At 42.2% G+C, this 26,527-nt stretch overlaps 1 protein-coding gene across 20 annotated transcripts in view; it reads right to left on the reverse strand.

Annotated features, from left to right (window-relative positions):
* The window catches only part of nrxn1a (neurexin 1a), a 252,478-nt gene that overhangs the window by 82,355 nt on the left and 143,596 nt on the right, over window positions 1-26,527 (reverse strand). For 16 of the 20 annotated variants that reach the window (XM_064321125.1, XM_064321124.1, XM_064321134.1 and 13 more), the window contains 5 exons: window positions 20,505-20,627; window positions 17,354-17,735; window positions 16,356-16,546; window positions 15,460-15,633; window positions 11,604-11,723 (listed from right to left, as the gene is read on the reverse strand). In XM_064321125.1, the coding sequence (XP_064177195.1) occupies window positions 11,604-11,723; window positions 15,460-15,633; window positions 16,356-16,546; window positions 17,354-17,735; window positions 20,505-20,627 (990 nt within the window). Of the gene's footprint in view, window positions 1-1,226; window positions 1,513-11,603; window positions 11,724-15,459; window positions 15,634-16,355; window positions 16,547-17,353; window positions 17,736-20,504; window positions 20,628-26,527 lie in introns of those variants that run through there. The other 4 variants (XM_064321129.1, XM_064321128.1, XM_064321127.1 and 1 more) reach the window with 2 other exon arrangements.

Here is a 26,527-nt window from a genome sequence, read left to right on the forward strand (position 1 = left end):
GTACTCCCCAATTAATAAGCGTAATTTAGGGAGTATGAATAACAGAATGATCAGTACCAATTCATCACATTCTGTTATTCACACTCGCCAAATTACGCTCCGCTACTCATGTGATTTGTAATTCCCAATTTAATTTCCAACATTCATATTCTCCCATCAATATCAGACTATGCATATTCTGCAATTCATAATCCACAGACGAATTTTGGAAGTCAGGCACTGCAATTCATATTTCACTTTTCCAGCAACATAATCTTTTAGCTTTATATTGCACAGGGGTATACAGTCTTATCCAAAAAATGGCCAATGTGGGAGAAAGTTTTCGTTTTAGGGCAGCACTAAAGCACCTGATAATACCATAATACCTATCAAGGTCTGGACGATCAGGACTAGTCACTTAGTTAAATAAGGTGTTGTAGTGCTAGGCATATAAAAATAAAAATATAAATAAATAACTGCACCCACATCAACCTTTTTCAGATAAGATTGGACACCCCTGGTACAGAACACTGTCTACAAGATAACTTTTGAGTGGACTGAAGCAGTTTTGTCATAACTGGGCCCTAACAGTGAAACATAAAAGCCAAGATTTCAGCTTTGGTGCGATATTTTGGCCGGAACTGTCATCTCAGTAGGACATTAAACCTGCTTTCAGTACTGCAGCACACCGAGAATCAACCCACAAAATACCCATAATCCACCTGGATATGACATGGACAGAAAAATGCCACCGCACTCTTCCACTACCGTCTCACAGAAAAGCTCCATCGCTTTCTCTCTTTCTCTCCCTCTCAAACACACACACACACACACACACACAAACACATAATCACAGATACACAACTTCTAAAACTCACATAATACACTATACATGACTTTAGGTAACGCTGGAACAGCAAAGTAGTCAGTGAAAAAATAACTAACATTTTACCACATTCACAGAGTTTGCATAGCTGTTTCTATTTTCGCATCTCACAAGATCCCTTTGGAAGATCCCCTGAGTGTGCAGGCAGGCACAGGAAAGGAGAGGACCGTAACAGGTCAGAGGAGATGGAGATCAGGTAAGATCAGGCAATGATCCAGCACAGGCCAGATCAGTACAAGGGCGAGAAGGGCACAGTAAGTGGGAAGAAGAATGAACAGATAAAACAAAACTGAGACAGGTACGTGGAGACACGTAAAGCGAGAAAGGTGGTAGAGAGGTACAGGACAGCTCTGGTACCCACCGTGTCCTGCCCTGAGGGACACAGGTAACCTGTGGACAGCGACGGGCACGGCGTGGTGAAGCTTGCTGTCGTAGGCGGGGCGTCCGCGCTGTTCCCCGAGCCCGGACACCCCCAGGGCGATCCCGAACGCGGCCCCCAGGGTCAGAGGGAGGGCCCAGAGGGCCAGACGCGCGGGCGGGGCCAGCCCGGCGGGGCCGAAGCCCGGGCTGAGCCGCGCTCTTTCACCGGCCATCGCCCCCCCCCTCCGAGCAAACCAGGCGAGATATCGATCCGAACCGAAACCTCACAGCGACCAGCAGCCCATGTTCCGCCTCCCTCCCCCCCTTACCACCCCCCCATCACCCCTCCCCCTCCCTTACTTCCTGGTCGCGCAAAGGCACGGAAATGAAAGGCGAATTGAAATTGCTAAATGAAAGCGCACGTGCTCCGCTAATAAGAAAAAAGTGCACACAATCCACAGGGTAGGAGATGAAAGAACCGCAGCTGCAGAGGAGGGAAGTAAGCACTCCGAGTCAGGATATCCACCGCTACATCACAGACCCGAGACGGCGTGAGAGAAAGAACTGCAAAAATGAAAAAGAAAAAGAAAGACCAAACATGCGCACAATCACAAAAATCAGGACGCACGCAAGGCGGACAGTCCTTAGTCCTCCGTCCACTCTCTTCTCTCTCTAAAATCTCACACCCTCCCTCTCTCTAAAATCTCCACGATGGAAAACCGGTTGCCCCGAAGATTTAGCGCACACACTCAAAAGGAAATATCCCAAAAAAAGACTACTCCGATGGGTAGGAAGTACAGGGATAAAATTTTTTTTTAAAAGCTGAAAAAAGAGAAGCAAGGAGGCAGTGAGATCTCCCAAAGTCTCTGGTCTCCTCCACGTTTTAAAAGACGTCTGGGGGGATCCACCAGAAATGCGTTGTTATCGTCCTGCCGGGCTGGTACCCCCTGAGAGGCGCGTTAGAGCCGATTCCGTCCCGCGATCCGTCCGCAGGCCCCCCTGTCCCAGCCGAAAAGCTGGTGACTGGGATCGGCGCGGAGATGGAGAGGGGGGGGGGGGGGTGGGGGGTGGAGGAAGCCGGTGACACCAAAGGAAGAGAGAGAGAGAAGGAGCTATGCGGATTGGCAGTACGCAAGCTGTGAATCACCGGAGCCAGAGAGACAGCCTCGGGGGGAGAGGGAGAGAAAAAGAAATAAGAGCTTATCTGAGGGGGGGAAAAAATACACAGAATAGGATGAGAGATCCTCCTCTCTCTTTATCCCTCTCTCTACTTCTCCTACTCTTTCTCTCTCTCCCTCCTCTTTGTCGCACGCTCCGTTGAGCAAAGGGAACTGAGACGAAGGCAAAGCTGGGCTGCCTCCTCTCTTCCCCCTCCTCTCTCTCTCTCTCACTCTCTCTCTCTCTATCTCTCTCTCTCTCTCTCTCTCTCTCTCTGAGCACAGCCCTGTAGATTGTGTTCCTCCTCTCCTCTTTGTCCTCGTGCCCCAGGCTGTGCTGTGGACAGCGTCCTCACCTCAACCAATCACAGCCCTGTAATTACCGCCGAGAACCAGGACCACTTTTCAAAAGGAAGAAAGAAAGAAAGAAAGAAAGAAAGACAGAAAGAAAGAAGATTAAAAAATAAGCGTTCAGAGCCTCAGAGCTCTCCTCCCCTTTGGCCCCTCCTGGCCCGGTTTGGCACTTTCCAGGCACCTGCGAAACAGCAGCCACCGCGAGCGTGCCAGCCAGGTGTGAGTGTCGTGCGTGGGCGCATCTCACACACAACACACCTGTTTGGCACCTGCAGCCAGAGGAAAAAACAAAAACGGAGAGGGTGGGGGTGGAGGGAGACTAGTTCCGTCTGTGCTGCATTTATAAGAGCGTTGCTATGGAATCATTGGGATGTACAACTGGATTTCACTCTGCAGTAGGTCAGAGTAGGCAGGTTGATTAGTTTAAAAAAATAAATAAATAAAAATTCACTTTTAATAGTGAATTAAACAAAAAAAAAGAAAACTAAAACTTACAGGTAGGTAGCAGTCATTGTAAATTGTAAATTCTGCCTCATAGAAAAAAGTTCCACCTAAAAAAAAAAAATGTCTCTGGCTGCTGTCAAATGGCTCCAGCCTTTTTGGGCCTTGAAGTCACGCTGCAAGGTTAAGTCACGATTTCAACAGCCAAAAAGCAAAAGATCTAACAGCTTCGCTCCAAATGATGTTCTCTCGTGTCTCGTAATTTCAAACGTAATTTCAGCGTCCCGTAAATTGGAAAACCCAGTGGGCAAAATTAGATACGCTGTACTGCCTGTTACCGGTGCCTCAGAATATAAATGGAGGTCTGTGAGACCAAGCAGATTTTAGCGCGAGAAAAAAAAAAAAAAACAGCGGTTCCCCGGTCACCGCGAACGAATGGGACCGAGCCGCGTGGTGCCGTGGGTCAGGCCGACAGCCGCAGACAGAGGTCAGCCGGCCGGGGGCGGGTTCACAGTTAATGAGCCACTCAGCAGCCCTTTGACTGAAGCTTTTCACTGACGTGTTCAGAGGGATTGACACAGGGGGACGGAGATAAAGCTGACTCGGCGGAAAGCAGCGAGCCCCTCTACAGACGCGGGTACTCCCGGGGTCAAAGGTCGCGATGTGTCTGTTCAAATTCTCTCATCTCAAAAACAAAACAGAAAATGACATGAATACTAAGGACAGATCCTATTCGTAACCTCAAAGAAGTTGCAAAAAGACTTTTGAAAGGATCAAACAGCGGCCAATCAGGTGGAAATGCTAAGAGCTGGGCATTGGATTGAAATTAATTAAATTTAATTGAAGATCTATGAAACTAAAGGAATTAAACTGGTGTCCTCTGATGTGTCCATTAAATTTCTTACAAAACCCATCTCTTTGTATTTCACAGAAACTACACAACAATGGCACAATTAACTAAATCGATGGCAACAAAAATCTGATTCAAGTCTCAAACTAATTCAGGTAACATTAGGCACTATCTTCTCAATTTTGAGTGAACTGACTTTCCATCCAACAGACTATGACTTGGGTGCCCCCATGTGGCAAACGTTAGTTAATGCATCTGCTGTTCGATAATAATAAGACCATTTCAACAGAGGACAAGCTGGTGCACCCTCCTTCATATGCAAACTGAATCCGTTTCATTACTACTATCAAAATCCCCATGCTCTATTCTTGCTACCAGCAGCTGTTGTTCCCAAAAATACCTTAACAAAACAAAGGATGAAATTTGTGCTGAGCTGCAGTATCATGTCTATAAAACACACATGCATGCCAGCACATAGACACACAGACAGACAGACAGACAGACAAACAGACAGACAGACAGACAGACAGACACACACACACACACGCACACACACACACACATACACAAGCAAGCCATACACCCATGCAAGCGAAGTAAAAAAACTTCTGAGGTAATAGAGGACAACCTAAACATTGTTTAACCATTTTTTTTAGACAAAGAACCTACAACCAAAGAAAAGAAAGTGAGAAACACTACATTCTTAAACCTAACACAAGCGCCTACAGCAGACTATACAATGAGGAAAACCATCATCTGGCTTTGAGCATTTAGAGGATGCACATGCTGGCGTGTACCTTCAAGATGGAGGACGTTACGCTACGTGATAAAACAGACCCACAAATACAATTGAGTATTCTAAATCTGGAGACAAAAAAAGAAGATACAGGACACAGGAAAGGGATTCTGACAAAGACTGTCAAAAAAGTGCCTTAGATTTCAGTAAATCTGGATGTGCTCAAAGAGAGGAACTTGATTTCTTTCTCATTTTTTCCCTGCTATCTGTCTATCTTTCTGTTCCTCCCTATGTTAATGCTTCAGGCTTTGACAGGCAGCAATGTAGAGTATTGCAAAGGACTACCTTTTCATTGTTTTTCAGAAGGTGTTTCTGATAAGAGAATAGAGCAGGCTTTTCTTCTTTTCAATACATTTCACAATGTAGAAAGAAGTGCATCTCTGCCTCAACCATTCATTACATAATTCTTCTTGGGAAACCATGAAAATTTGTATCAGCAAATTTCCCTAAGGTGTTGTCACTGAGTCTGTAGTTTGTCAGAATCTGGCGTTTCTTTACATTTCTATAGGTGGAGAGATTCTCACATGTGATGGCCATTGTACAGGGTCAGACAATTAATTGAAGCTTTGTTTTGTGTGTGTGTGTGTGTGTGCACATTTAGTTAGTTCATTTACAAATTGGGATAATATGATGTACAGCAATTTTCAACAGGGTGTCATTTAGCTTTGGAATACTGATTTAGTAAGCATCAGCATCAGCAGAGGGTGACAGAGGGCACATATTTCAGGGTTTAACTTTTGTCTTTGCAAAAGAGAAAAAAAAGGTTGGGGACATGACCTGCATCTAAGATTCTAATCTCCGACATTTTAAAATTCACTGAAAGGGCCCAATTTTGGTAATCCAAGTTCTAGCGCAGATGGTTCAGTGGTTCTATACATGACAGCAGAAATCTTTCTATCCCTCCCTTTTGCTCTCTCTCCCCTCCCTCAGAGGCAGTTCTGTTTCCTCTCCCTCAGTAATTCCGCAGCACACAGCAATACACAATTACACATTCAAAAAATGAGAGCTGATAACACAGAAAGCTAATTAAAGATAACATATCGCTTTGTGGAAATAAGGAGTAATATCTCGCCAAAGACAAAGAGAGAGAGAGAGAGAGAGAGAGAGAGAGAGAGAGAGAGAGAGATTCTGTGAGAGCTTTCGTCTGTAAAGGACAGCTTATCAGATTTCATCTTGTACTTCTCATGAACGAACCTTATTTACACGCTTCCTAGGGACAGATTCCATCATCAAACAACCTATTACCCTCTTTCAACTTATCTTCTGCTGCTCTTCTGATGTACATATTTTGATAAAGATGTTTTATAACTAGTTTAATTTCACACAATTCTAAGAAATACAAATTATATTATGATAAGACCACTTTAAAAAATAAATAAATAAAATATATGCATGTACTGAATATTCAATAATCATTAATACATACTGTGACGACCCTCTACTCTGCTGCCCGTGCTGCTCGTTGTGGTATTGTTCACAGGTGCCTGAAGGGCGGAGCAGAGGGTCATTGGTGCAATTGAGAGCAGCTGTGTCCAGGGCTCCCAGAGAGATTAAGATGCCTGTCTCCAGTTTGAGGGGGAGCTCTCTCCCTACTGTTTGGTTTCTGTTTAGGTGTTGGCTGTGTTTTTGGTTTCATACCATACAATAGCTTCAGCATACCTTTCACACATCCACTCACCTACACTACTGATAATTCTAATACTTTCACACCCCATGTTGGTCTTGTTTTTGGTATACTTAAATTATTTTAAATAAATGTGATTGTTATTTAAATCGTCATCGATTTCTATGTATTCGACAATAATTTCAATTTTCATATATGATATTACTAAATATGATTATATTTGATTATGTTTCTATGTTCACAATATTGTTCTATATTATTATATGTTATTAAGATCATCTGTAGCACTCACGAACGTAACACGCGACAACGTCACTATGACACACAGACGCAGAATGTTATCTCTGTGGCAGGTATGGTGACGTGATCATGGACAATATGTACACTATTCCTGAACCACATGATGGTTAATATGATATAGCTGTGGTTCTGGGAGAGCTGGCTGTCCTGTCACTGGAAGTGAGATAAAGTGAGCCTGGGTTTGAGGAACTGCATTGCGTTTCGCAAATGCGTAGAGAACACTCACACCTGCACAACAGTGCTGGCTATTATTCATACCCACCCACCCCAATACAACTGCAACTACCACACAGCATACACCTCTCCCTAACTCACCTACAACTACCACACACTATACACCTCTCCCTAACACACCTACAACTACCACACACCATATACCTCTCCCTAACTCACCTACAACAACTCCCCACACCAAATACCTCTCCCTAACTCACCTACACCTCCACACACCACATATCTCTCCCTAACTCACCTACAACAACTCCATACACCACATACCTCTCCCTAACTCACCTACAACTCCACACAGCATACACCTCTCCCTAATTCACCTACAACAACTCCACACACCATACACCTCTCCCTAACTCACTTACAGCTACCCCACACTCCCAACACCTGTCAATAACTCACTTAAACAACGCCACACAGCATACTCCTGTACCTAACCCACCTCTGCCTTTCAACTCCACCCTAACTCCCATACAACTACTCTACACATCTACACCAGTCAGTATTACTACACACGGAGTAATCATAACTTCCACCTCAAACAGAGCCGTTCGCTTTATCATTACCTGTGAACCCTTCATGCCTTGGTGTCGCCCTCTCCTGAGGTGAGTTCAAATTCAGCGAACAAGGCGAACGTTTGCAAACTATTTCAAACTTTTTTTCCATTAGCTTTGTGTTCACCGCAAACGTTTGCAAACATAAGCGAACGGTCTGAAAAGGTAGTTTGCGGCAAACAAAAATGGACACTGGACTCAGGGAAATGTTCCCAGATGGGTATTTCAATTGAAGATGCCGTTAAGTGTGATCAGTTTTTTCAATAATTGCTAACGCTAGCCAATGTTATAACGCTAGCTAGCTATTGTTTTTTTATCATCGATGGTCACAGAAACGGCTGTGAGTACAAACGCTCTCGTCGCCATGTCTGTTTATGTTTAATGCAAACAATTTGGAGCGTTCTTAAAAAGCTGTTCAAATTTAACTTTTCAAAGAAAACATGTTCGCCACGAACATTCACCTCTGTTCGCTGAATTTGAACGCACCTCTGGACTGAAACAGAATACCATCGGGTCGGCACTTTCTTGCTGAAAGCATGCCTTTAAATCAAACCACGGATCAGGCATCAAGCAACGACAAGCACTCTGAGCTCTGAGTGTTCAGATCGCTGGACTTCAAACAGATCAGTCAATCAACAGATCAACAGTCGCCTTTCCAATATACTCAGGTAACAGGAAAAGGCCAGGTTGAGTGTGTAGTGTGAGTGTGGGTGCTGCTCTCTTCATAACCTCAGAGTCTTATACAGTGCAGCCTGAGACACTTAACTGTCTCTTAATGGCTTGTCTGCAATCAGTCTCTTCACGGTTTGAATAAAGGCTGTAACCTCTGTTCCTTATAAGGACCAGCAAAAAGTCATGCTTTTACTAACGGTTATGACATACGTACAAACAGGTATACACACATGCACGCACGCGTGAATGCACGCAGTGATACTGGCAAACAAGCATAGTCTAAAATAATGAATACCATGTGCTGGACAACCCCCCCCCCCCCCCGCAAAATAAAAGAATAAAAGAATAAATACATTTTCGCAGGACTTTACTGGGAAAACACAGGATAGAAGGATATAAAAATGACATTGATGGCATTCGCAGTGCATCAGGACAGAGGCCAATGAGGCATACCGTGTATTGCTTCTCACTGAAGGGCTAATGACCACTTCTTCCCAAGTCCTCCCCTCACTCTCAGAATCGAGACAGGACTGCTATTACAGGAGATACACATGGCTAAATTATCTCCCTCACCTCCAAAATTCAGCCTTTATCTCAGAACACTGCCTTCCACCAGTGACTACATGCAGCAATGTTTCCATGGAGACTCATTGCACGTTGCTATTCCACCTCATCCATACAACCATCTACATACCTGCAGTTCTATTTCAAATGTACATTTTTATTACCTGTGGACGTGTTAAAGTCTTCAGGGAAGGTGATAGCAGCAGTGGAAAAAAAAATATTGTGTGAGAATACTAGAAAAGCGACACACCAGACCGTGTAATGACAATATAAAAGACACAAATAAAATAAAACTAATTGGAATTACATCGCTGTTTCAGGTGAACCCAAGTCAAACACAGCTCTTTTCTTTCCCGAGGTGGTACAACATATGTCTCTATGTCTCTAAACCTAAAGAAGATTCTAGTGGAATCCACAAAAGAACTGTGATGCTCTTCAGACCAGTAAAACCGTCCCATCCATAAAAGAAAATTCATAATGCACCTGCAACAAGTGCACGCACCAGCCCTACCAGGCAAATAGCAGCACAGTGGACCATCTGGATTGTGCATATTAAAACTTTGCCACATAAATTTAAGTGTCAAAATGACAAGCTTTTATGCAAATGGCACTCTCAGAGCACAGAGCATGTCAGATTCACAAAGATGATTGCAATTTACTACTCACATTTAGCATGGACTTTTTAAGATGACCTGAAACCTACGAGTAATGCAGTAGCATCCATTTAAAACCCACTCAACGTGTAACGTTGTCAGTGACCATGGCAGCTGTCACAGTTACAAGAAGAGGACACCACATGTTAAGCATGCAACACTAGAACACAGCCCTGTCATTTATTTGATTCTGTAATTCAAGTAGGCTATGTCATTGTACAGAAATACTTATACAAGTCTAATAACCATCTTACTTTAATAAAAATCATTCATTCAAAATGGTCCAATTCTATGAATTGGGACAGTAAGTTGTTCCAAAAAATACAGTTAATTTTCAACTGATCTCATTTTTTGCAGGTCATTAGTTCCTTTTTTAGTCCTTATTATTCTTGCACAATTATCTGTATGCCAAATTAAATTCAATCCCTCACAAAATGGCATAAAAGCTTCCAATTACAGCTATTGCATTGGCGCTTGGTCAGCTTCAAAGGTAGGTGTGTGCAAAAGCAGCCTTTTACATTATTAATGCAATTGAAGATAAGTTGAAATCAAGACCCAATTTTTAGTTTAAAAAATTCATAATTTTCTAGATGAAAATTGCCATGATCCTCGCTCAAAAAATGATCTAATGAAGGCTGATCTGTGACAGGAACTTCATGCTTCACAGCTTAATATGTGACATATTACAGTACAGTATATTACAGAGAACCGGTCGTTAAAATGGCGCGGATATCGCTAGCAGCTGTTGGGAGCACCAACTGTGCCTATTACGTTTTTTTAGTGAAAATATCTTGCTGTATTTGCATTAAGGCACACATTTTTGTCTTTTTTTCCCCCAGCTCTTCAGTACATTAAATTCTCAGAGCATAATCCATTATCATGTGAATAAATCACTCAAGGGAAAACGCACTGCAGGTGAACTATTGCACATGCCAGCTTTTTTCGTTGATCTAATTCTCTCACTTTCCCTCACTCACTTTTAATGAAAAGCTAAATGTGCATTAATAGGCATGAACACATAAAGACAGACAGACAGACAGACAGACAAACACACACACACACACACACACATTTTCCTAAGTGAAATCCATAGCACTCTTGCCGTTTTTGCCATTGAATCCCCTCAGATGTTCATGCACCCACTTTCCTGATCATTTATTTGAAGAAAATAAATGTTTTTTTATATGGAGACTGGAATTATCAATGATACTCCCATGTGACTTTTTACTCACCATTGTAACATCTTCTATTCACAGGCAAACAATAAAAGTATATTTTTATTTCACGGTCTCAGAATGATCATAAAAGGAAAGGGTTACTTTCGACTGTCATTTTCAGTAAAAAATCACATATAGCTTGGTATTCCCGAGGCATTCATGAATTGCAAGGAATCAATTACTGAGTTCTACTTCAGATTTCACCTCGTGAGAATCTTCCCTCTGTCTAATTAGTCACTGCACACAAGCAATTTATTTTAATCCCTGATCAACATCTCCACGTACTTTATCTTAAAGGCAGTGGTAATTATTTTGCCTGTCAGCTGGGAGGGTTTCTGCATAGTAGGGCATTTGAAAAGCGGAATTAATCAGAATTATGAGAAGAACAGCGGTTTCCTGTAGGTTTTTCAGGCGGTGGTATTTTTCAGGCGTTTTTGTTAGTCTACGCTTTCGCCCGTTTCTGTCACACGCACCATTAAGAAGGAGGAGTAAAGGCACTGACTATCCTAAATCCTGCTGAGCAGCGTAGTTTTTCCTCAGCTGTCTGATAGTTCATCACGTTCGCTCTTGAGAGGGAGCCCAAACAGTGTGAAATAGAACAGTGTAAAAACTGCGGTGGAAGCAATAAGCGAAGCATGGGCAACACTGAGGAGAGAATGTTTCGGTGTCCATGTTGTACCATTTTTTATGTGTGCATGTGTGTGTGTGTGTGTTTGTGTCTGTGTGTGATTGTGTGTGTCAGTCTGAGTGCACCTTTGTCTGTGTGTGTGCATGCAAACGTGTGTGTGTGTGTGTGCTTGTATTTGTGTCTATGTGCACATGTGAGCACAAACATATCTCTGAGTGTACATGTGAGCAATGTTGATCAAACCCTGTTCACTCAGGTATGTGGATTGGCTGGATGAGTGCCCAGAAGCTTTAAAGATCTGTAAAACTTCATAGGCTTCAGCAGGAATCACACTCACCGTCGTTGCAAAGGGGCCCTCCAAACGATGTCATACTGCAGTCACAGCTGAAGCCCTCCCACTGCTGCAGGCACACGCCCTGATTGGAGCAGGAATCCTCCTGACAGGTAGTGCTAGGCCCTGACAGGGAGACAGCATTTTCAGTCAAGAAAATAACACTCACCTGTATGTTTCCAGCATTTCAATACCCCCACACATTTCTTCATAATAACCCAATCCTGTCAAACCCCACCAATCTACTTAAACTGGCTCCATCCACACACAAAACCACAGTGCATCTTTATACTTGTTCCTGCTTGTGCTTTCTGCAGAGATGATTGAATCTGGGGGTCTGTTAGATTAGCACTGCAGAGAGGCACCAGCTCTGATTCTGTGAGGGGGGAAATCCTGGGGTCATTCCAGGAACATTCCACACATACAGTTTTACTTACTGTCACACAGTGTCACAACTCCCCTCCACCCCCCCACCATAGTTCACCACCATGTTCTCCCGATTTGGAATCACAAATTGCACTATGCTCTTGTGTCACCATTGTGTCTCCAGAACCTACAGACTGCACTGAACTGGCCATGTGCGGCACTGCAAATTGTATTGTTTCTCCAAGACACTTTTTTTTTTTACACTACAGGCCACATATTATGCTGTAGGAAAACTAGTCCATTCAGAGGAGAGTTCCATCTCTCACTAATTCCAACTCATAAATTGCATTTGTCAGGCCAGCAGCTTGGGGGCACCATTGCAATGTAACTAAAACTAAAACTTATGTTTCCCCTGGTGGAACAAAGTCAATTGTGGCCATACCCTGAACATATAGCCTCGGCTATAACCAGCAGTGTCTTGAGCTATGATCTTTTGCTTACTGACACAATCAGCTGTGCCTTGTTTTGCTGGTTTTATTTTTTTTTGCTGGTTCTGTTTGCATTGCTCAGAAGCTGCTCTGACTTCTTTTCAGATGGATCTCTGTCAGTCTGTCTCTGATGGGAGTCTCAAAATGTCAGTGATACTACGTCCATGAGAGAGGGGAAATAGTGTGGATGTTAAAAGCATACTGTTATGTTAGACCATGTTGTGTTATGATAGTAGTAGTAAAAGTAAGAGCAGTATTACAATTTATTAAAAACCAATATATTTCGAAAATATTAACATTAACATATTTGACAAATCAATCCAACTGTAAATTATTATAAAATCATCAATGACTGATACTATTTAATTTTAGATTTAACAGGCTAAAAACTACAAAAAAGATGGGCTACATGAAAGGTGTATATGCTAATTTCTAATCCCCGTTACACTTTTGTATTGCGATAAAATATAATGCCACTAAAAGCCTTGTTACAAGTGCATTGATGGGGATTAAACTATAACACATCATTGCAAATACAAGTAACAGCCTGACTGAGAAAACTGTGAAATCCTGTTTAGATGATCACGATCTAGTGCATTATTTCTAAAAATGGAAACCCTGGCCTCATTTGTCAAAAAAATAAATAAAATTAAATTAAAAACTATGTGTAATTAATGGGAGATTAGAGTATATAAAGACCGATTTTAGGTGTCACAAAAAATAATAACTAAATATATTTAGAAAGATGAAAATCATCATCAATCATCATCTGAAATGCAAAAGTACAATGGAGGGAAAAATAAGAGAGAGTGATGTAATTCTCTTATTCACTTCCAAGGCCTGTGATTAAGCTGAAGTCAGTTTCCTTCATGGTCTTTATCAACTAAATCCCTTTCTCCCTGTCCTGCACTAATTCCAAATCTGACCTTTTCAGTGTCATTAAACTGACCATCCATCTACCTTGCTCTTTATTTATCTTTCTCTCCACCTTACCCGATACATGCTGATCCAAAACTTTAAGAAATAATTGTAAGTATAGACTAACAACCCATATCAAAAATGTTTTGATTTTATAGAGAAAATATGTATTTCTCATTAGGAAGGACAATGCTTCAGTGCACTACATACAATAACATCTGGACCGTGTGCAAGGTCACTTTCTGCTCACAAAAAGAGATTCTCAGAAAACCAGGGCATTGCAGGCATGCAGTGGACAGGTATTACAAAGAAAATTGCATGCTTTCAAACAGACATGTAAAAGGCTGTGTGTGAGGACAACAATTGAAATTTGAATGAGAAAAAAACTTAGCAGGTGTATATAAACACAGTAAAGGCCAAGACTGGAAGCTCCATAGTCTTAAATACAAGACTGCTCTACAGTACGTGCTCTATGCTTGTATTCACTATGGTACGGGTCCTTCATTCACAGCGTGGACGTAGTGATTTGCAGGCCTAATAGTAATAACAATACTGAAGCGGAGGGGAGGGAGGCAGGGAGGGAAGGGAGACGGAGAAAGTGTTGGCGTGAGCAGGGTTTCATACTCGGATCAAATGAACAGGGTCTAAGTACCTTGCAAGTCAGCTTTCGTCAATGCAACTTTTGTCAGCCAAATAAAAGAAAAGCAAAATATTTTAAATGTTAGTAAAAAAGCAATTGAAATGTCAGCAGCTGTAGTAAAATCAAAGAGACAGAGAAAGTGTGTGCAAGAGAGAGGAATAGAGACAATAAAGGGAGGAGAGCAAGAAAGAGAGCGATACAGAGAGAGAGAGAGAGAGAGAGAGAGAGAGAGAGAAAGGACATGAATTTGATAGAGAGAATGGTTAGTAGTTAAATGGAGTTAAACTGGACACGACAGAACTGCAAGCTGGAACCACCACAAGGTTGATGAGAAGAAGAAGAGCAAGAAAAGGGAGATACGTGAACAAGACATGATGCTGGTGGATAAAGGTTAGTAGTGTGCCTTTCTGGGGATAAGAACACAAATAAGAAGCTACCGGTCAAGCTAACAGAGAACTGCAGGAAGACACTTCACGTGCAGCTCAACAGGGCTGCGTTGCAAGCACCAGATCAACCAACAGGTGTCGCCAGTGAGCGATGAAACCTTCCATTCCCTACATGACGTCAGTGCCAGTTGTCGCCCCACAGGGCTTGCCACAGTTGGAACTAGCACAGACAGCCCTATCCATACACAATAACACAGGCATAATATCAGTAATCATGGTCCCTTGTTACTGTAATGAATTAGGTAATGAAAGTCAGAGAATATTATTATTCAAAAATATACAATAACATTGTGTTCTATTGTTCTATTGTTCCTATTGCCACATTTTAGATATCATTACTAAACATTAGTGAGAGGGTGAATACCCTTCGAATGAATCATATACAAATATACACGTATGTTTTTCATATTTGTGAAAGCTTAAGAAACCATTTAACTAAATTCAGAATTGTTTAGTGAGGTAGCAATCACATTTTTTTTTTTTTGTCTTGTGTGAATATCAATGAACAGAAATAGCTATCATTTGAAAAACTAAATGTCTACTGTGCTTTGAAGTTAAATCTAGAGACTGAAAGAGGCAATGGACTGTGCAGTACCGCAAAATAAACACTCTCATTCAGCTAAGCACCAGGGGTGACTAGGGATTAATTTAAAACAGAACAAATTAGATTTAAAAGTTCTGACAATTAAATTGCTTAAACAAAAGAGCACTTCTTTTGTAGATATAATTAGGAAAATGAAAGAAACATAAGACAACAAACTTAAATGATTAAACTTATCAGCATGCAAACACCACAAAATGCCTTACTAAGAATTTATTAAGAAGGTAATCTCAAAACTATTTTTCTTTCGACCCGAAAATCTATAAAATTTAATAATTTTAAAAAGTTTATAAAGACAAGAATATTGTGTGTCCTACAGATATAGAGTGCAGAGGGCATCACGGGTTGCAGTACACACACGAGACTAATGGGGGCGCGCAATCTCATTCTCTCTCTCTCTCACCTTCGCAGCCCCTCTCAATCTGGCCCACCAAGTTGATGGCGTCCAGCAGCAGGTCCGGGAGGCGGCCATTCAGGTCCATGGAGGCCAGGCAGCCCTGGAAGCCCTCCTTGGCGTGGACCAGCTTGGGCAGTTCCTTGTACATGTCCCTGGCGAGGCCTCCGACGTAAAGGTTGCCTGCAGTGACGAGGGGGGTAGGACGGTTGGACTGTTAGCTGCCGAGTCATACAGCGCCCTCAGTGAGTTATCCAGCAATGGATATTTTTTAATAAACGGTACACTCTTCTCAGGTACTGACACCCTTCACTATATTCAAGCTTATGAAAAGCAGACAAGAACATTAGGGATAGAGATAACAATATGGGAACTTTCATAGTGGGGAATCAAACTCTCAGCCGTACTAGCCGTACCAACCGTAATATTTGTATTTTGGTAGACAGTCCCTCACCAATTGGGCTGCACCACACAGTAGTAACGTCATCATACGTACCACCAAAAGGCAGTTTATACTCAGTGCATGTTTTTGCTTCCAGGAACATTTAGATGGGCTCCCACTGCCATTAATCAAGGATATCTTTTCCATTCGTGGCTGTGGTTTATGAAAATAAAAATTCCAGAGGGAGTGAGCAAATTTCAGAGTTTTACAGCAGATCACAAATGTGATGAAACACTGCCCTCTCCTGGTTAAGTTCTGCCATTGCTGAGGATAACAGCCCTTTTCCAGAGTGTGTGGGGCTTGTGGCCTTGACATGAATTACATGGAATTACATTACAGAACGTAACTTATTTCTCACAAAAGGTCAGTGCAACAGTTTCATGGAGGGAAATTTCCCACATATTGTAAAATAAGTTTTTTTTTTCTTATTGAGGCTTACTGATTCAGAACCGTGGGTCTTTACCTTTCAGGTCCAAGTTCTTGGCTCCCATGGTGGTCTGGGTGGTGACTTTGGTGTCAATTTTGACGGTGTGCAGATTGTTGGTGTCGCGTGAGATCATCACATTGTGCCAGTGGTTGTCATTGAGTGGTTTGTTGGAGTTTCCTTTGATCAGGTGTGCACCATTTCCCAGGTCTGACACATAATGCAAATACCTACGGTAGACAGACAGGTATCCACAACAATCAATAACTGGGCACATGAACAACTGAAAAGATATCAATTTTATTTTTACTGTTCTGTATTGACGAGTGTCCTGTGTGCGTGTGTGTGTGTGTGTGTGCCTGTACTGGTTCAAGCTTACACATACATATTGAAACAACCGAAATCTTTTCTAGTATCATAACGCACTCTTGTGCAAATAAACCTTTTGTGTACCACCCTGGTGATTAGTTCGATTCAGCTACGGTGCTTCACAAACATATTCACATAACCTATTAGACAAAAATGTAAAGGTGTGTACATAGCAAATAATACAAATACTGAGCTGTATTTTAATTCTCAAATGTGGAAAATATTCTAATTTAATAATTCAACAGAATATACCTAAATAATCCCCAAACTATACATTTATTCCCCCCCTAAAATAAGGGTCACAAATATTCATAGCCCTGTTTTACTGGTCTGCGCATCCTCGATTTGCAAGAATAATACTACTGAGTTGTCTTCTATTGTGATTTATGACATAAGGGGGATCCTTAACATTCTTCCACACAAAATGCAAACACATTTTCAATTTGGCTTTCGACAGTGAATAATGTTGACATTGTAACAACTGGCAAAACCATACACTGTCACAATTTCCATTTTGATGGGGAAATAAATAACAACCAACCATGTATAAACACTCTTCCCCTCTGATAAGTTTGAAAAGTGTTTAGTTTGTTGAGCCTGAACTTTGGGTATAGTGGACAAGGACTGAACGCCTTGGCAACCACAGGGGCCCAAACTGTGTCACCTACCCCTTGACCAGCTCCACCACGATGAAGTCGTTGCCATCGCCACTGTTGAAGAGGACAAGGCCATCAGAAGAGGTGGTCTTAAACTGGAAGAAAAGGTGCATGGAGTAATAGGCCTGCAGGGTGGCCAGGGTGACGTAGCTGGAGCGGGATTTGAAGGTCACGGGGTCGGCGATGATGTTCTTGAAGCCGATCATGGCGTTGAGCTCGCAGTAGTCGATATCACCGTTTTTGCAGAGGTCAATGTAGGTCATGCCATTGAAGGACAGGCTCTGGAGGTGGCCGATGAAGTTGGATGGCACGCCAGGAATGTGCCGCTTCTCTGTCACGATGCCCGTCTCCACATTGTGGAACTCCAGCTGGGTGTGGTCGCCTGCCATTTGACCTTTTTGGATGAAGGGAGCAGGGGGAGAGTATTGACATCAGGATTCCCTTATGAAAAAATCGCAAAAAATCAAAACCACGTGTCCAAAAACCACTTGAGGACACCAAACATGCGAAGACTACATATGTGCACACCAAAAATAATCCCACTAATAAGATTACAGCAGGAAAAAATAACTTATTCAAGTCACATGTTTTATTTTCACATGTGAATATTTTAATTCATATGTGAAAATGTTATAGTAAAATCACACAAAATTGTGATTTTCACATGCATTTTCCCCACATGGTTCAAGTTGAAACAATTTCACAGTCCACACCCATGGCAGATGTTGGCAGAAATCAGAACTACATGAAACTGAGTATATCTAACGATTGGAATGTACTTGTTTATCTTAAACACATCACATTATATTTCAGCAGCATGTAAATGTCAAGAAAGCTAAATATAAAATTATATATGTATTTATGTTCAGCTAGCAACATAAAAATGTATGTTACCATCTAATTTAGTACAGTGCAAATTCCTGGCCAAAATTTCACTGCTGCTGTTGTGGCAGATGTTTCACTTCTTTGATCTACTTGAGATCTCTGACTAATGAGTGCAAGACCTTGGTGAATTTTGCAGTGCAGTGGGTTGAGCACTCAGCTCATACGTGTACGTGTTATGCATATACAGTAGGCTAAATAATGTTTGGGACACAGGCAGATTTTTTCTTGATTTAGTTCTTGTACTCAAGAATTTTATATTTGCAATTAAACAATTCATGTGGCAAAAGGTCACATTCTCAGCTTTTAATTGTATTTCATTTAGGGCATTTCAGGGCACCATAGTTTTTGGGATATATTAATGCTATGTAAATGAGAATAGTCAGCCAGTACCTGTAGCAGCAATACATGCCCAAACCATAACACCCCTGTCACCAAGTTTCACAGATGAGAGAGGGGTGTGTGTGCTTTGGATCTTGGGCAGTTCCTTTTGGGCTCCATACTTTGCTCTTGCTATCACTCTGATACAAGTGAATCTTGCTCATATTTGTCCACAAGACCTTTTTCCAGAAATCTGTAGACTATTTTACGTACTTTAACTGTAACCTGGCCATCCTGTTTTTGTGGCTTGCTAGTGGTTTGCATCTTGCAGAGTAGCCTCTATAGATCTGTTCGTGAAATCTTCTGTGGACAGTAGTCACATCCACGCCTGCCTCCTTAAGAGTATTTATGATCTGTTGGACAGGTGATTGGGGCTTTTTCTTCATTATGGTGAGAATTCATTGATCATCAACTGTAGAGGTCTTCCTTAGCCTACCAGGCCCTTTGCGATTCCTGAGCTCACCAGCGCTCTCTTTCTTTTTAATTATGTTTCTTAATAATGTTTATTATTTCTCAGCCTCACAATGGCTTCCTTGACATTAATTGGCATAATAGACTCAATCAAAATCAATCAAAAGCCTAGAATCAAGACTAGACACTGATAGCTCTCTTGTACCTGCACTAAGGAAGCAATTAAACATGCCAGACTATTTTTCCCAAACATTGTGGTGCCCTGAAATGGGGGGCTACATATACAAAGGGCTGTAACGTCTACATGGTGAAAATGTATAAAAATTACCCTTTAATGAAGGCTCAGAATCTGCACTTTAACCACATGTGAATTGTTTGATTACAAATATTAAAGTACAGAGCCAAATCAAGAAAAAAAATGTCTTTTGCTCCAATCATTATGGAGCTCACTGTATATGCCTGATCCATGAGCACCCATTTGTGCAGATTTTCCCTGAACAGCCATGAGTCAAAGGTACGTTGTGTCGAATCAACCACACGTAGAGTCATGTAAGCACAGAGATGAATTAGCACTTAATACCCAGACAGCTAAATAGCCTATTCTCTTCACATAGAGAAATGAAGTGTGCTTAACTCTCAACGGAACATTCTGATTCTATTTCAAGGGTGTTTGAGGCTCAAAAATAATCAAACATTGAGATCAAATACAAATGGCCGGCACTAACTTAATACATATCTCACAAGTAAATAAATATATTCTAAGCAAAACATTCTGGAAATGCCTTCATGAGAATGAAAGAGGTTCACAGCAACATGCATGCACAAAATACAGGGAACACTAGTTAGTAAATGAGGGATATAAACTGTATTGAAAGCAAGCACTTCCACAGGGTGTCTGAGTCTCGTGGCAAGTGCATCCCCACTGATGTGGGTCTTGAATTAAACTATGGATATCGTAACATGCTTGCAGCTGTGTATGAAAATGCTGGACAGTCCCAGCTGACAACAGCCGATGAACAGATCTTAGTGCCATATTTGTTGGAACACCATTGGCTGGATTGTTGAATCCTGCCAATAGTGACTAAGTGACTAAGATTGTTGAACTTGCTGATGTTTCATGAGGAACAGTGTCTAAGCTGTTGGCATGGAAGTTTGAGGGTTATTACTCCTCAACCATGATGTCCACATAAGGTGTAAGGCAAAACATATGAGTGACTCCGAATCAGCTGACTGCAAATATTTCTGCAGGCTGTGGGAACTGTATCCTCCAAAAAATAATTATGTTCACTGTAGGGGACATAAGTATTTGTTCTTAATCTCAAGAATTTGTTCTTAATCTCTGAAACCTACACTACAAGGGACAAAAATGGTTCTTAAAATTGAGGAATATATTCAATCAGTATAAGATGGATTACATTGTTTCCTCTGTGTCTGTTAGGTTAAAAAAGGCTTTGAGAGAGAGTGATGGAGTGAGAGAACGATGTAGTACCTTCCACGGGCTGCAGCTCGTCGACCATCAGCTTCAAGCTCTTCCCCCTCCTGACCACTCGAACCGTGTGCCACTCGTTATCATTCAGACCGTGGCCAGCGAAAATGGTCTCTGGCCCCTTACCTGTGGGATGGCCCAGACGGGGGTTAAAACCACACAGGGAAACAGAGAGAGAGAGCCATACAGAGCAGAGAGAGAAAGAAATAAAGAATGAAAGAAAGAAAGAAAGAAAGAAAGAAAGAAAGAAAGAAAGATCTCACGTGGTCAACAAATTACCTGAAGTGGATTTTGTGCAGTTGTCTAGTACATACTGTATGGTTTTCCCTCACACTACTTAACATCAGTCATAAGACTTTTGGATAGAGTCAAGTCAGCTGACATAAACTATGACCTACATAACTAGCCTATGACCAGATACAGTAAATATTTAAAACATACCCCTCATCCTCAGACAAACTCTTCAACTCAAAGAGCCTTGAATGATGAACAGATACAGAAATGGACCTACTGAAACCACATAAGTATTTCAGCAGCGACTGAACCAGAACGACCTGAGGAAATGAATTCACCCAAAAACGCCAGCACATTGCAATAACAGAGAGAGAGAGAGAGAGAGAGAGAGAGAGAGATTCCTGCTGTCATGTATAATAGAACCTGGATCTGCTGAAACAGCTGAGTCTGTGAATTGCCCTGGCTGTGAATTTTTAGAAAAAGCTGTCAGTTTTCCCACTCTTGCAGCCATTGCGTTTCATGTGCAACTCCACCTGGAAATCATGATCAAACATGATCTAATCAGGTCTAATCAACTAACCTTTCTTTGAGAGGTAAGTCATAAGATCTCACCATTTAAAATGACTCTGGGGCCTGACTTGAAGTAATATTAATATAGGAAGAGGACTGATGAATCTTAACACATGCTAATGTATCCTCTAGGAAAAAAAAAAATGCTGATATTCTGATCTTATTCCAAAATGCATACATGATTTATGAACATATACATCTGGATTTGGTGGCAGTGTAACATACTGGTTAAGAAAGTGTGCTTATAATTCTGGGGCACTGCTGCAAAACCCTAGAGTGGGGTACTTAACTTGAATTGCTTCAGTAAATATCCAACTCTATAAATGGATTGTATGTAGAATGTAAGCTATGTAAATTGCTCTGGATAAGAGGGTCCGCCAACTGCTTAAACTGTAAAATGTAAATGACTTCCTTTCATGTCAAGTTATGACACTGTTGGCAATGAGCTGCTGGAAGAATTATGAAATTAATCTGATACCATTTTTAACAATGTAGTAACAACGATAATGAGATTCAACGGTCTCAACCTGGAGCATAGGAGTGGAATACAGGACAGCAGTGCAGTATAAAGGTTCGTTAACTGTCATAGTATCTCCGAGGTTGCAAGTTTGATTTATGGGTGGGACACTGTTGTTGTACCCTTCAGCAAGGTACACTACATGGCCAAAAGTATATGGAAACCTGACAGCCAACATTTTATCCAAAGCTACGTGCATTAATATGGAGTTGGTCCACCCTTTGCTGCTATAACAACCTCCACTCTTCTGGGAAGGCTTTATCCTAGATGTTGGAGCATTGCTGAAGGGATTTGCTTCCATTCAGCCAGAAGAGCATTGGTGAGGTCAGGCACTGCTTGGGCGATTACTCCTGGGCTCACAGTTGGCTTTCCAAATGATCCCAAAGGTGTTGGATGGGGATGATGTCAGGGCTCTGTGCAGGACAGTCAAGTTCTATCACGCTGTTCTCGACAGAACCACTTCTATACGGACCGAATCGCCTTGAATGTGATTATATGCTGTAGTATTAAGATTAGACTTCAGTGGAACTAAGGGGCCTAGCCAAAACCATGAAATATAGCCCCAGACCAAGGGATGTACAGATACCTTTAGTCATATAGTGTATAACTGAATCTATGTTAAAATTGTAATGTGTAAATTGTTCCGGATAAGGATGCCTGCTAAATGTATTAGAATATTTATATAGTGGTCTATTTGAAATCACCACTAGATGGAAACAGAGAACCAGGAAGGTTAACACCAGTAAGACTACAGCGATGGAGGGGGGAAGTTGTGCTTGTGTCAGCCATTCAATATCAGGTACCCTTAATACAATAGTGGAAGCTTTAGGCAGCATATTCAAAACCCACAGTCAATTTCCATATTGTAAAAGCAAACCACAACTCCCCCAACCCAACCCCCTCCACCCAGTATAGGCTCCTCAGTCATGGAGGTTGTGCATCTGGCTTTCTGACCAGACCGTGCATCTGGTGTATATGAGGGATTTAGTGCCCTCTGTGGGTACAATAAGGGGTTGCTGTGACTCAGACACAATGACATCAGAGCTCTTGATATCCTTCTCCTCAACCTATCAACTTCCACTACAACATTGATGGTGCTCTACTAAAGCAAATCAGGAGGGAAACAGCGGTCTTTTATGGATAAAATAATCTAATGCAAGGGGTCTCCATGTTTAGGATGGGGGCTGCTACTGGGATTGTTTTTTTCATTTGGTGTGACATTGTTTGGGTAGCATGAGAGTGTGAGACAGAGCCTGGAAGCCCAAACCATGTAGGACCCACAAAATGCTACACCAATAGAATGCTATACTGGGGTTTTTCCATGGCACCTGGCACAGTGCCACTGCCAGGCTCAAAAGGGGGATGTGTAGCAGGGCGCCGACGTGATCTTCAAAGGAAAACCTCAATTCTCTTTAATCACCCATCAGCTCCACCCCCCACTGTGACCTGCATATTGACAGATGTGATTTTTCTCTAAAATGAAATATCTTAAATTGTGGGCCTCAATGTCAGTCTTGAGTTCTGGTTTGGGAAGTAGGTGGGGGGACCGTGAAACAGCCCTAATTATTGTCACTTTCATCACGCGATCGTTAAGGACCACAGTGAGTCAGGATCAGGGTACACCAGCTCATCCAAAGACATCTCTGCACTGCACTGCCCCATCCTATTCCATTTTGACCATATTGGTCCACTGGCTACACTCCAAGCAGCAATTTCTCCCAGTAACTTTCCCTAATACTGAGGAAGCTTCATCCATTGAGCAGGCAGGGCAATGGGAATTGTGTCTGCTGAAAACCTGATGTTTAATCATAATGGTTCCTGCCAAGAAACCGTTAAGCATGGCGAAATGAAATTACCGTGCCGTGGAAAATGGTAAACAAGCTAAGCTTCCGGTGGGAGAGCAGTCCCTCGGCTGCAACTACGACAGAAAGGAAAGCTGTCCTAAGTTAGTGTGATTCTGCAGTCCCCGTAACAGGACTGCAAACCAATCTGTGTCTTCAGCGTGGATGTTCCCGCCAAGCGGTGAGTCAGCAGGGATTAGAATGTTGCGACGGAATCGGCAATGCCTTCTCCTAGCAGCCCCCGGTTCCTGATTGACAACAGCATGCTGGGACTGAGACAGGATGCCCTTCAGAGCATTAGCCTTTTCAAACAGACGCTGACTCGAGGGCTCATCCTGCTCAGACACTGGGCTCCAGTTTGTGGATGCACCCCAAGGTCTGACAGTGGCTTAAGAACTTAACTTGAGCTAGTGTGAACTAAGCTAGATTCACATGAGCTTTTTTTCCCTCGCTATTTTTGTCGTCCGAACACGTCACGCTTATTTTTAAACGTTCCCTATTTATTAGCTAGCTCGTTGGTGAGCTGACATTCAGGCTTGTGGCCCCACAAGGAAATGCAGGGAGGGAGGGTTGCCAATGAAACCTCTGGTCACCGCAGACTGGCTGTGCTGTGCCTAGCTGTCTGCAAACTGCACTGCTCCAACATAGTGACAGAGCAGCTTAGCTGGTGCACTCAGAGTAAAGAGGAGGGGTAGAGCTTGTCTGCACTCACCCAGATTAATTGATGGGCCTACAAATACAGTCAGACAGCCCAAATTGGGATAAAAACTTGAGCAAAAATGCTTAAAAAGACACACTGACTCTGCATCTGCCTCCGCAATTATTATTTATTTAAGCCGCGTTTCCACCGCAGGAACTTTACCCCGGAACTAGGAACCTTTTGAGGAACTCAGTGCGTTTCGACCGCAAAAACTAGGGTCTAAATTAAGTTCCGGGGACTTTATTTTACCCCCAAAAAAGTCCCTGCTCAGGGGGTAGTACTTTCCAAAAGTACCGGAACTTTTGGGGTGGGGTGCAAGCGCTGAATATTTCTGATTGGTGGACTACTCGCAGTATTTTATTTCAACCGCCATTTTTAAAAATCTGCAGCCGCAAACCGATTTATTTTCATAATAACTTGAAATCAAACGTCTATGTTTGCGCAGTAGCCTACTTTTACTTTTTACGTTATAGCCAACCAACGTCTTGAAATTATAACGTGTGCTCTTCTGTTCTTTTTCGTGCTTTAGTATTCGTTTTATAAAATGTTAAGCATTCGTGCTGGGACAGCATATTACGTACCAAAACATTCAAACGGTTTAATTCGGTTGATGAGTATTTTCTTCCGGATTTTTTTTGTTAGCCCGTTGTAATTGACTCAAAACGCTTGATACAGTTATGTGAGGTATGCGGTAGTTCTGCATAATTTACATCCACACTTTTTGTCAGGTTAAAATAACAGGTTAATTCTAGTAATCGTCCCTTTTGCTTTTTCAGACTGCCATAATTTTACTCTGCCATTCTTCAATTCCACAAAAAGACCAGGAAGACTATGGACTAATTTATGGTGCATGGTTCGCATCTGGAGGGCACACTTCGCTGCTCGGCTTGCAGTAAATTTGAAGGAAAGCAAACGGTGGCTGTACCACTGCTAATTTAAATGTTCACGCAAGTCCGGGTTTCGTTCTATTCTTGTCATTTTGCGATTAGCCTATATGGAATTGACAATGAGAAAGTAATCAATTCAACAGCAAATTGTTTACAACGTGTGCATGTTTTCTGCTGTTAATGAATGTGTTTGAGAGGATATATGAAAATCAATAAATACAAAAGTAACCATATATAGTCATTGTTGGTAACCCGTTGTATATAAGTGGAATAAACCCCCCCCGGGCTGTCCCGGCTATTAGAAAATAATGTAGGCTACTTCGGTGGTAGTATGGGGTTACAGAAGAAATCATATGACAGATGGACCGACGACAACGTCAGTGGGCTAATTTGCCTAATCTTCGCGGTACTTTAGACCCCGGTGGAAACGCAGACAACCATTGGCTGAAGGAACCTTTTAGTTCCTTGTAAAGTAGTTCCTGGGACTGAAAGTTCCGGGTAATTTTGGTGGAAACGCGGCTTATGTATTCTCTTCCCTTACAGCTGCTAATATCTCATACTTCTGCTTGCTCACCAACCCAACCACCTGTTCACTGGACTCGACTGATGACACTCAACTCTTCCTTTCATTTTCCCCCTCTGACACGCAGGTCTACTCACACATCTCAACCTGCCTTGTGCCCTCTCATCCTGGATAAACAGCTGACAACTGAAGATTAATTTGACCAGGACTGAACTGCTGTACATCCCTACCAAGTCCGTTTACCTCCAGGATCTCTCTATCATGCAGACTCCCAAGAACCTTCACTGACAAGATAGTGTCAGTGAGCCCGGCCTGCAGAATCTTCCTCTGCAACATTTTAAGAATATGCCCCTTTTTAATGACTCCACTCAGCTACTGGTCTAGGCCCTGATCATCTCCCACCTGAAGTACTGCAACTCTGTCCTCACTGATCTCCCTTCCTATACTATCAGGCTGCTAAATTTCACTAAGAATGCTGCTGGCCTACAACCTCCCACCCCTGTCACACTTCTGCCTATGTCCTTGCGCTGACAACTCGTAATGGTTGCTGGCCTACCGAGCACTTCAGGGAATGACTCCTCCACATCTACTGACTTTGACTGACCTTACACACCGGCCAGACCACTCCAATTCTGCATTGAAACATCTCATCTCAATCACATTTCCTCTCTGTTCTGGCCCCCTGTGGTGAAAAAGCTGCCCACAGAAGTCAGTGGAACAGTAGAGTTACTGGCAATCTTTCAGTGAAGACAGA

Source organism: Anguilla rostrata, chromosome 2 (assembly GCF_018555375.3).
Source record: "Anguilla rostrata isolate EN2019 chromosome 2, ASM1855537v3, whole genome shotgun sequence".
NCBI lineage: Eukaryota > Metazoa > Chordata > Actinopteri > Anguilliformes > Anguillidae > Anguilla > Anguilla rostrata.